The 12688-nt window shown below is 38.0% G+C and overlaps 1 protein-coding gene across 14 annotated transcripts in view; it reads left to right on the forward strand.

The window, feature by feature from the left end:
- LOC138318645 (serine/threonine-protein phosphatase 4 regulatory subunit 4-like) overlaps positions 1-12688 on the forward strand; it is a 103705-nt gene that overhangs the window by 57700 nt on the left and 33317 nt on the right. For all 14 annotated transcript variants that reach the window (XR_011207898.1, XR_011207899.1, XR_011207900.1 and 11 more), the window contains 2 exons: positions 5891-5964; positions 10922-11028. Coding sequence is in view for 11 of the 14 variants with exons in the window: in XM_069261201.1 (XP_069117302.1) it covers positions 5891-5964; positions 10922-11028 (181 nt within the window). In the remaining 3 variants the exon portion in view is untranslated. The remainder of the gene's footprint in view (positions 1-5890; positions 5965-10921; positions 11029-12688) is intronic.

Below are 12688 nucleotides of genomic sequence, written 5' to 3' on the forward strand. Positions count from 1 at the left end.
TTTCTCCGGGTACTCCGGCTTTCCTCCACCAACAAACCTGGCACGTCCTTAAATGACCCTGGCTGTTAGTGGGACGTTAAACTAATCAAACAAATCAAACCTTCCCCCTATTTCTATCCTGACCAATCCCCTACCCCCTATTTCTATCCCGACCAATCCCCTACCCCCTATTTCTATCCTGACCAATCCCCCAACCCCTATTTCTATCTGGACCAATCCTCTACCTCCTATTTCTATTCTGACCAATTCACTACCCCCTATTTCTATCCTGACCAATCCACTACCCCCTATTTCTATCCTGACCAATCCACTACCCCCTATTTGTATCCTGACGAATCCCCCATCCCCTATTTCTATCCTGACCAACCCCTTCACCCCTATTTCTATCCTGACCAATCCCCCACCCCCTGTTTCTATCCTGACCAATTCCCTATCCTCTATTTCTATCCTGCCCAATCCCCTATTTCTATCCTGACCAATCCCCTACCCCCTATTTCTATCCTGACCAATCCCCTTCCCCCTATTTCTATCCTGACCAATCCCCTACCCCCTATTTCTATCCCGACCAATCCCCTACCCCCTATTTCTATCCTGACCATTCCCTCACCCCCTATTTCTATCCTGACCAATACCCCACCACCTATTTCTATCCTGGCCGATCCCCTATCCCCTATTTCTTTCCTGGCCAATCTCCTACACCCTATTTCTTTCCTGGCCAATCCCCTTCCCCCTATTTCTATCCTGACCAATCCCCTACCCCCTATTTCTATCCTGACCAATCCCCTACCCCCTATTTCTATCCCGACCAATCCCCTACCCCCTATTTCTATCCTGACCATTCCCTCACCCCCTATTTCTATCCTGACCAATACCCCACCACCTATTTCTATCCTGGCCGATCCCCTATCCCCTATTTCTTTCCTGGCCAATCTCCTACCCCCTATTTCTATCCTGACCAATCCCCCCTAGCTACCCCTTATTTCTATCCTGACCAATCCCCCACCCCCTATTTCTAACCTGACCAATTCCCCACCCCCTATTTCTATCCTGACCAATCCCCCACCCCCTTTTCTTATCCTGTGAGGTCTCCACCCTCTATTCTAATACCTACAAAGTCTCCATGCCTACTCCTATGTCCATTTCCTTGTACCCCTTTTCTTATCCTGTGAGGTCCCCACCCTCTATTCTAATACCTACAAAGTCTCCATGCCTACCCCTATGTCCATTTCCTTGTACCCCTTTTCTTATTCTGTGATGTCCCCACCCTCTATTCTAATACCTACAAAGTCTCCATGCCTACCCCTATGTCCATTTCCTTGTCATATTTTCACATATCTCCTCACCATATCCCTATACCATCCATTCCCTACCTCAGTACTTCTGATTCACCTGCCTTACAGTATGGGAGAGCAACCCTAATGTTGTATTGACTCCACATGTAGGCATCTCCTTGTTTACATTGGTCATTTAATGGACTGGTCAGAGAATGGTGACCACTGCAGGCCAGTTATGGTGATGACTAATCACACCAATACTGACTGGACATCATTAGGCTTGGTGCTGATATCTAAAACTCATTTATTAAATATCAATAAGGTTGGGAACTGGCTGCAGGTGAATATTTCCCACATCATTATCTTACTTTCAAAATGATTAATTAAGATTAATGTTGGGTATGTCATGGTACTGGATTATAAAACGTTTGATATCAAGTACAAATTGTGTAAGTAATTCTGTAAGTTTGTTGGCACTTTCTGTCGTGGTTTGGTTTTACATGATTAGTCTATTTAAATCTGATATGTATAGTACAGATTTTGTTGTAATGTTTTATAATCATGATTCAACAGCAACCATGAAAAAACACCAAACTTTTTACACAACAAATGAAAACTCTTATAGCAATTACTTTCGAAAATTTATGATTCCATAAAATATGTTTTAGAAAGTAGAAATGAAACAATTTCATTTCCTGTTGAACTTTTTTGATGTGTTCTCAATCGTGGACATCAGGAACTGTGACAGCTGTAGACAGCTAGGAGAGTATATTCTATATTTCCTAACATATGGAAGAACAGAAATCTATCATTAGAATGTGCAAATTGTCTGCTTCAGTTAATTTCAATCACTTTAACATGTGTCAAGTATCTTCATAACTTTTCTTTACCCTTCAAAGCAGATGTTAAGGTTTTAAGCATCAGAATGTATGATTCCAACGGCTGTAGATAATTGGTACATGTAAACTGAAACTTTCCCTGTCCTGGAGTCTGAGAAATCTATATTGGAGGTAATAATCAACTCGTCAGTACAGTGTAGATATTAAACCCTCCAGTCCCGTCCTCAATGCAAAATAAATGATCTTTTCCTGATTAATGAAGTTTTGGATTCTTGATTTCACAGAATTCTTTAGGAACATGTAAGATGAACTCCAGCTAGGGATAAGAAAGTCTTTGTTGTGGGATGTTTAGCAGCAAATAGATCACGATTGTATCTTTATTATGCTGACTCAGGATTCTGTATGTGTGTGTGTGGTGCTGATATATTGATATAACTTGGAAAGGAGACCATCAAGATGTATGGTCCGACAGACTGGGGAGGTTCAGATAGACATTGAAGGATCTTATAATTACTAGTGGATTTCCTAGGTTAGGTCTAAAATCAATGAAATGATGTCTTATAACCTGGGTTAATTAGGGCCCCGCATCGAGATGCGGGTGCCCTATAGTAATCAGGTTGTCCGTCCGTCTGTCGTGTCTCCGTCCGTCCGTCCGTCTGTCCGTTTTTTTTCTTTTGCACATTAATGATGGAAGGGAGTGGAGTATTTTCCCCATATTTTACATGATGATTCCCCATCCATCCTAGATCTGCTTGGTAATTTTTCAGGCTGAAATTAAATTAAAAAATCGGCCATCTTGGATTTTAACATTTAAAAAAATCACAATGTTGTTGCTCTTAACTGATAAACATTTTGTTATAACATTATGATGCAAAGTTGTTCAGAATTAAACAAGGAGTTGACTGTCCAAAGGTAAGGTCATGGGCCAAGGTTACTAAGTCAAAGGTCAAGGTCAAATTTAAAAAAAAATATTTTCTCATGAACATTTTGCTACAACATTTATAATGAAGCAGAGTTGTTCAGAATTAAACAAGAAGTCAACTCACCAAAGTTTTGACTGCTTAATGCACTTTTACATGATTAAAATATTTGAGCAAGACCTTTATTCCCTTCCTTTCACATTTGTTATGTGTTTCTTCAGCAAACTATGAGGTTTACCTTGTTTAAAAGGGGTATTTGAGTTAATTGTATGCTCTTAATGTAATGTTAGCTTGGAATCAGGATTCAAGTTAAATACTTGGAAGACTTTTTCCAAAGAATTATAATAATGCACCATCATCGGTTTCCCAATTAATGTTGACATTAATTATTTATTAGCAACATATAGCTAACACGGAAGAATTCGTTGTCAAAATACTACTTTTCCACTTAAGCACGTCAGACACATAGCGGGGCCCTTTCTGACGTGTCAGTGTTCTAGTTCTTTTGGGAAAATTATATGTCTGTAGTTGTCATTCATATGTTTCATTTATTGAAATTACTGTCTCTCAATGGCAAAATTTTGGTACTCAAAAGCTATTCTATGCACCTTCCATGAAATCAGGGGCACATAGTGTTACCAATGTATGTCCTGGTTCGTCCTATATTTTGTCCTGTTATGTTGTGTCCTGTCCCATCCTTGTGTCATATGGAGATGAGGGCATTTATGGGATACAGACATTTCTAGTCTACAGTAATTAGAATCCTTGTATCACAGACAACAAGTAAAAGAAATTTAGTGTCAGATGCCATAATTAATTCAACATGTTGACCCTATGAATAACAGATTAAAGTGGGAATTCTGTTTTGGAATGTCATCAAGTAAGTTCATGTGTTATCTTTTATAAAAAAATGATTATTGGTATTGTGAATAGAATAGAAAAAAAGGCTCTTTGAGTTGTAGTAAAAAAAACCAACAACCTTTTCACGGGCCAGAATGTGTTTTACTGACTATCATTTGTCTACAGCACCAGGGCAAATAATATTGATTGTATGTGAATCATCTGGTAGTTCCCCTTAGTTCTTCTCATTCCCACATCGACCACCATTGATATTAGCCAACATGTTAGTAGAGCAGGCCCCATATATCATTGTAGCCACCATTCTATCGGAGTACAATCCATTCCTGGTCCTGGCTCTGGTTGGAAGATATGTTGGTAACAATGGAATCCCATCAGACAGCAAATAAAATATATGTATGGTTTGGGCCTCCCATTCCTTCTCCCCATCCTGCTCTCTCCAGATATGAAATCAGTAATATAGAAATTCGAATAGACAGTCGATACAAATGGAGGTTTTGTGAATCTAGCTTCATCCCTTGCATATGGCCTTGTTAAAATATCATTGGCAACAGTGGAATTTGAACAGACAACCAATGAAAAATATATTGCCTTCCTTTTCCTTCATTCCCAGCATTAGGAAGAGTAAAATGATTGGTCAATTTGGCTTGAGAATCGAATGATCAGCCTAACCTTAGCCTACATTTCAGATTAGTGTGACAGCCTATGGAGATAATTGTGGAGTAAAACCCAAATTATGTCCGGACAATCAATAAGTGGCGATGCCTTACTTGTAGCTAATGCTCAGGACACTTAACAGACAGATGGTAATTCTCTGGAGGCAAAGAATCACCACAAAAATGCCAACTGAACTGAACATGTTCATCATTTAAATCCACAGAGAGAGACCTTTATTTTCTATTATATGGTCTCATTGTTGCATTCTAGCAATAGCAATCAATCATAATGTAAAAAACTTTTTAAAAAATGTTTCAGAAACATGTAAAGGAATGCCTGTAAGTTCACCTGATTGTATGAAAACTGTTTCAAAGCTTTTTGGATTGCTTGTTTCATCTTTGCTCTTGTTGTCAGAAACTCCATATATTCTAAGAGCTCTTGGATTGTAGAAATGGTTATTACTACAAATCCTTGGAAATTCTTCCATCTTAGAGATACATTTATATTCAGGAGCTTCATATACTTAGGTTTCTAATTGCCATTAGAAGTATTTTCATCTTATAAAAAAACATTTCTTATTTGTTCAGAAATTCCATGTCTGACAGTTGAGCTCTTGGCTTATAGAATTGATTGTTGTTACATAACCACTGAATTACCAGGTATTTTCATCTTATGTAAACTTTTTGAACAGAAACTTGATGTTCATGGAGCTCCAGGGACATCTATCTGATGTAAAATCATTTTATCAGTATCACCGTGTCTATACAATATTTCCTTTGTCTTATGTTGCCTGAGTAGCACCAATAAGTCAGAGACATTCCATCTTGGACAATAAACAGCTCTGATAGAAGTTTAGGAGAATCCCTGTCCTGATGTTAGGTTATTTATAGTGTCATGGCATGCTTGGATAGCTCAATAACTAGGCCATCTCAATGGATCCTCGATTGTTAGGACAGTAGTGGCTAAGTGGTCAAGGTGTATGACATTCCAAACATTTCCTACCCTAGGTCAAGGTCAAACCACCATATATAGCAGTTGCAATGTGATAGCTGTAGATCTATGTTTTTACTCAATACAGATCATTGCAATTGTTGTTTTCTCTTCAAAAAAGGATGCAAGCAGTGATGAAGCACTTTTAAACTTAAAGAAATGCTTTAGTTTCATTGCAGCGAAATAGTTTATAACTACTATTGCCATAAAATTACATTGGGGGCAGAAAGTTTTATGAATGTGCATTTTGTTCTGTCCTTTTTCCCAATTCATACTATTGTGGAGAGTTTGATATTTTCCACTCAGTTTTATTTAATGTTTTTCTGGTAAAGTCAGTATCTTATATTTACAGATGTGGCCAGTGCCTGGCTAGATACTCTACTGGACGTCATCGACCTACTGCCCAAAGACATCATCAAAAAGGAGGTCAGTACCATCACAGTTACTAGTGCCTCGTGTTTTATACAATCAATTTTATCAGGATCATCACCACATCTTATTGCAAAATGTCTAGTTCCTTCTGTTTACCACTGACCTAAAATTTTCCTTTAAGTGTAGAAATTGTTAGAATAGCACTCAAAATAACTTTTTTATCAAAACCCTGTTGGCAATCCAAGCATCCATAAATACAGCAAATTTTGACTAAGTATGATCACAAGGATTGGCCCCAAGTAAGGTGTTATGTAAGCTAGACGTTGATATCAAATCTAATTAAGTTAATACACAGTCATGTTGAAAGGACCCCGATTGATTTCCCTGGAGCTGGAAGGATAATAGATTCCACTTTCCAACAGATGAAACCCACAAATCTATTAACCCAACTCCTAAACAAATGATTGATGCTGACTTCGTTAATTGATAAAACAAATGAGGAATATGCTGAAATTTTTAATTGACGAAACAAACGAGGGGAACTGAATATGTTATGTGGATGGCCTTGAGCTTTGAAGTATTGAAACCCATTATCAAAAGAGATTAAACTGTTTGCCCTTGTGTAGGAACTGGGGATACATTAGGGATCAATGATTCAGCCCTGCAGAACCGTATTGATCAGGGTCTGGGAGCCAGGACCAATAACAATGTCATGTTTTGTTTTATTTCATAGAGCAGAACTTTGATTATATCATAACATCAATTTTGGATCCATTGATTTAGCCCTGAGTTGAGATTTTGTAGTCCAGATGTAATTACCACTAATCCTGTTACTTTGCCAAGTCTAGGCCCAATAGGACTTTTTCTGATTAATATAGAGAGGGAAGGCGATAGAAATAGAAAAGGCTTGTTATTCATATCGAATAACAGTGGATAATATGATAAAGATCACTAGCAGTAGGATTCTGTTTCTTATCCTCAAATCTGGTAAACATACCAGAAATGTGGGGAGGGAGCTATAGGGGGACACTGGAGAGGTGTATAAGGGAGAGGGGATCCTGTCTAGCATGTTTAGTAGGCTTTTATTTTATGTGTGGGGTAAGGATTAAGTAGTCTGCTTTTACAAGGGAGGGTTATGTCTAGTAGGCTTTTTATGTGGGGTAAGGATTAAGTCGTATACAAGGAGGGTTGTAGTAGGTAAAGGGAGGGATTATGTCTAGTAGGCTTTTTATGTGGGGTAAGGATTAAGTCTGTATACAAGGGAGGGATTATGTCTAGTAGGCTTTTTATGTGGGGTAAGGATTAAGTCTGTATACAAGGGAGGGATTATGTCTAGTAGGCTTTTTATGTGGGGTAAGGATTAAGTCTGTATACAAGGGAGGGATTATGTCTAGTAGGCTTTTTATGTGGGGTAAGGATTAAGTCTGTATACAAGGGAGGGATTATGTCTAGTAGGCTTTTTATGTGGGGTAAGGATTAAGTCTGTATACAAGGGAGGGATTATGTCTAGTAGGCTTTTTATGTGGGGTAAGGATTAAGTCTGTATACAAGGGAGGGATTATGTCTAGTAGGCTTTTTATGTGGGGTAAGGATTAAGTCTGTATACAAGGGAGGGATTATGTCTAGTAGGCTTTTTATGTGGGGTAAGGATTAAGTCTGTATACAAGGGAGGGATTATGTCTAGTAGGCTTTTTATGTGGGGTAAGGATTAAGTCTGTATACAAGGGAGGGATTATGTCTAGTAGGCTTTTTATGTGGGGTAAGGATTAAGTCTGTATACAAGGGAGGGATTATGTCTAGTAGGCTTTTTATGTGGGGTAAGGATTAAGTCTGTATACAAGGGAGGGATTATGTCTAGTAGGCTTTTTATGTGGGGTAAGGATTAAGTCTGTATACAAGGGAGGGATTATGTCTAGTAGGCTTTCTATGTGGGGTAAGGATTAAGTCTGTATACAAGGGAGGGATTATGTCTAGTAGGCTTTTTATGTGGGGTAAGGATTAAGTCTGTATACAAGGGAGGGATTATGTCTAGTAGGCTTTTATGTGGGGTAAGGATTAAGTCTGTATACAAGGGAGGGATTATGTCTAGTAGGCTTTTTATGTGGGGTAAGGATTAAGTCTGTATACAAGGGAGGGATTATGTCTAGTAGGCTTTTTATGTGGGGTAAGGATTAAGTCTGTATACAAGGGAGGGATTATGTCTAGTAGGCTTTCTAGGTGGGGTAAGGATTAAGTCTGTATACAAGGGAGGGATTATGTCTAGTAGGCTTTTTATGTGGGGTAAGGATTAAGTCTGTATACAAGGGAGGGATTATGTCTAGTAGGCTTTCTAGGTGGGGTAAGGATTATCTTCTGTATACAAGGGAGGGATAATGTCTAGTAGGCTTTCTAGGTGGGGTAAGGATTAAGTCTGTATACAAGGGAGGGATTATGTCTAGTAGGCTTTTTATGTGGGGTAAGGATTAAGTCTGTATACAAGGGAGGGATTATGTCTAGTAGGCTTTTTATGTGGGGTAAGGATTAAGTCTGTATACAAGGGAGGGATTATGTCTAGTAGGCTTTTTATGTGGGGTAAGGATTAAGTCTGTATACAAGGGAGGATGATTATGTCTAGTAGGCTTTTTATGTGGGGTAAGGATTAAGTCTGTATACAAGGGAGGGATTATGTCTAGTAGGCTTTTTATGTGGGGTAAGGATTAAGTCTGTATACAAGGAGGGATTATTCTAGTAGGCTTTTTATGTGGGGTAAGGATTAAGTCTGTATACAAGGGAGGGATTATGTCTAGTAGGCTTTTTATGTGGGGTAAGGATTAAGTCTGTATACAAGGGAGGGATTATGTCTAGTAGGCTTTTTATGTGGGGTAAGGATTAAGTCTGTATACAAGGGAGGGATTATGTCTAGTAGGCTTTTTATGTGGGGTAAGGATTAAGTCTGTATACAAGGGAGGGATTATGTCTAGTAGGCTTTTTATGTGGGGTAAGGATTAAGTCTGTATACAAGGGAGGGATTATGTCTAGTAGGCTTTTTATGTGGGGTAAGGATTAAGTCTGTATACAAGGGAGGGATTATGTCTAGTAGGCTTTTTATGTGGGGTAAGGATTAAGTCTGTATACAAGGGAGGGATTCTAGCATGTCTAGTAGGCTTTTTATGTGGGGTAAGGATTAAGTCTGTATACAAGGGAGGGATTATATCTAGTAGGCTTTTTATGTGGGGTAAGGATTAAGTCTGTATACAAGGGAGGGATTATGTCTAGTAGGCTTTTTATGTGGGGTAAGGATTAAGTCTGTATACAAGGGAGGGATTATGTCTAGTAGGCTTTTTATGTGGGGTAAGGATTAAGTCTGTATACAAGGGAGGGATTATGTCTAGTAGGCTTTTTATGTGGGGTAAGGATTAAGTCTGTATACAAGGGAGGGATTATGTCTAGTAGGCTTTTTATGTGGGGTAAGGATTAAGTCTGTATACAAGGGAGGGATTATGTCTAGTAGGCTTTTTATGTGGGGTAAGGATTAAGTCTGTATACAAGGGAGGGATTATGTCTAGTAGGCTTTTTATGTGGGGTAAGGATTAAGTCTGTATACAAGGGAGGGATTATGTCTAGTAGGCTTTTTATGTGGGGTAAGGATTAAGTCTGTATACAAGGGAGGGATTATGTCTAGTAGGCTTTTTATGTGGGGTAAGGATTAAGTCTGTATACAAGGGAGGGATTATGTCTAGTAGGCTTTCTAGGTGGGGAGATGTGGGGTAAGGAAAAGTCATAGGGTGAGGTAGTCTTGTGTTTTGGAGAAGGGAATGGTCTAGGATGGGAGTGGTCTGTATCTTGAAGATTCTTGGGGAAGGGAGACATCAGATGGGGTTGTTTTGGAAAAGTGAGGGGCTGGGATGGGTACAGTTCAGAGAAGAGAGGGGTCTGGATGGGGACAGATGAGTCAGAGAAGGGATGAGTTTCAGGACAGGGTCAGGGCATCTTGGAGAAGGGATGAATTTAAGGATAAGTTCAGGGCATCTTGGAGAAGTGATACATATAGAAGCTGCTGTTGATAAGTTAGCTTTATGCTAAGATCTGTGTGAGAATATCTTACCATTAGAACCTGATTTGTTCCTTTTCATGTCAAATTTCAAATAAAGCTAAATAATTTCATCAATAGATTTTATATATCAGTAATATTTGTGACTGATCCTTACTGGCATAAATGTAAAACCTAATAATGGTCAAGATCTAATTGGATTAGGCTTATGTGTACATTAAGCTGATAACATAAGTTAGAATGTAAACCAGACCCACAATAATAGAAATATTCCCCTGTTGTAACAATTTTTAATTCCTGGATCTTAACAATTTCAACAATGTTCCTATTATGAGTTATTTCCTTAGACCCTGCCAAACACCTAGAGAACCTAAGCCGTATTGAAGACTTCACTTTTTTTCAGCAACTCTTCCACCTCCTTCATTGGGGCCCAAACATATTTTAGAGGAGGTAAAATATTCCTGGTTTTAAGACAAGTGATTATTCACCATTAGATATTTTACTATGGCATTTCTAAAAATGATTTGTAAAAGATATTAGAATGATTATGAAACAAAAGTATTTTTCATTATCTCTTGAAAAATATGCCAAAGTTTTTCCCTAATTTACCTCTGCAAGTATGATTTAAAAAGAGAACTAAAAGTGTTAAGTGGTGAACTAATGAACCTGTGCCAGAAATAAAATCCTTCATGAAAAACAGATTACTAAAATATCAGCCCTACTATGTTCATACTATGAGCATATCTGTAGTGCAGAGAAATGATTATTTTCATAGTGTAATGATAAAAAAAAAATCAAAAAGTTACAAAAATAAGATGAAATGATGATGACCTTTCATGTGCAGTGGTTGTGGCTGATTTTCACAACATATTGACTGTCAAACAATGGAACTCAAGCTGTAATTAGTTGGGAGGAATCGCCTCTACAGCTTCACACAGGAAATAGTATTTTCTCTAATCATTTCTTTTTTTTTTACTGCAGATTTTAAACATTGCCATCGCTAAAGGCCAACTATCTCAGGCAGTACATTCTCGGCTCTCGTGTTGTAAAATCCTCGGAAAGATTGCTACCAAGTTTGAACCATTTGTGTAAGTAATGTTGATAGAAATATTTTAGTTCATCCCTCTGCTTTTTCATCTTTAAGGTTTTGAATCATTAAAGCCAAAATCTTGCTGAGAAATAATCTTGACTGATCAAATTTACCATTTTATGTGTTAATTTCCCTGTTTCATGTTTGATCTGTTTGTATCAATGCAATCTTTAAGTGCACGGCTCCTCCAACTTGTCCCCTTCCGCTCATCGTCCTTTGAGATGAAACCCTGCAGTCAATCTTGGTTAATGCAGATTGTCTGCTACAAGTAATCTAATTATACACACGTTTCTAGACAATTTGGAGATTTTGGAGTCTGCTTCATCTCATTGTTTTGTTTAGAGTTCTTTTTTTAACAGCTTCCTCTCGTTATTGGTGTGGCTATTCCAGCTTATACAGAACAAACCCCCCCACCACCACCCACCCCCCAACCCCCCAAAAGAAAAAAAAACCCAAAAAACTCCTAAATGTATCAATCATAGTTAACTGTCATTGGTTCAATACTGTGAGAAAGTGTCTTTTCATGATAGGAAAACAACAAAGATGACAATTAATGTTAAGTGAACATGACCTATGACCTATTAGTTGCATTGTTTAAGAACTGCAATGCTCATATATTTCACATGATTACCCATTGACGGCTCAGAAAATGATCAAAGATTATGAAATGTTAATTGGTTGGTCAATAAGGCTGAACATCCTATTAACATTTAGGATGGCCACCCCTGGATGTGTGAATGTGTGTGTTTTGGGAGGCTGTTGTATACTGTGTCTCCTGTAATACCCTTTGTATCAGTGTTATCTCACTGAAGAATGCCACCAAACACACCAAACAACACACCCCACCTAAACACTGAACATCTTCTTTGGCCAGATAGTATGACTGCTACCAATGATATATGAAAGTATTAGTTTAATATTGTCAATGATACAACCGTCTTTACCATTAAACATGTCTATTTCTCAGCTATCCTAAGAAATTATATGCAAACCAATATCAGAACTTGACATTTGGAGAGAGAGAGAGAGATAAAAATAACTGAGATATGAAATTAATGTTATGGATATTAAAATGGTTGAGAGCATTGTTAGTTTGCATATGAACCTAATGAAAAATATTGTGAATTTGTGATTATTACTGAAATATTGTGAATTTGTGATTATTACTGTACAGTAAAAACATCACATGGAGAATCTTATTAGCATGTTTTAGCAGTGTATATACTTTCATTGCTGAAAGCATTAAAATGAGATTCTACATTAGCAGTAATGGAATAATGGGGCAAAATGTGTCATTGTCATATTTGTGACAGAATAAAATCATACACTGACATGTTCAAATGTCAAGGCAGTGAAAATTGTTGTTATTGTCACTGGTATGAAATCTGTTGTGTTTGTTTACAGAGAAATGAGAGAAAGCATGAGAGGCAGATTCGCCTGTTAGAATAGGGGGGAAAAAAAGCTGGCAGAAATACAAATCTGAGGGTATATTTGATAACGTAGTATGCCAAGTGTAGGGAATTATTCATTAGACCCAAGCAACAGCATATAGAACTAGTAAATATTATCAGACCAATTATGATACTGCAAAGTATCGAATGCTGTAATCAGCTCCTTGTTCTAGCCTCTTCTCTCCCAGCAACTAGTCGATATTTCTC

This window comes from Argopecten irradians, chromosome 3 (assembly GCF_041381155.1).
Source record: "Argopecten irradians isolate NY chromosome 3, Ai_NY, whole genome shotgun sequence".
Classification (NCBI taxonomy): Eukaryota; Metazoa; Mollusca; class Bivalvia; order Pectinida; family Pectinidae; genus Argopecten; species Argopecten irradians.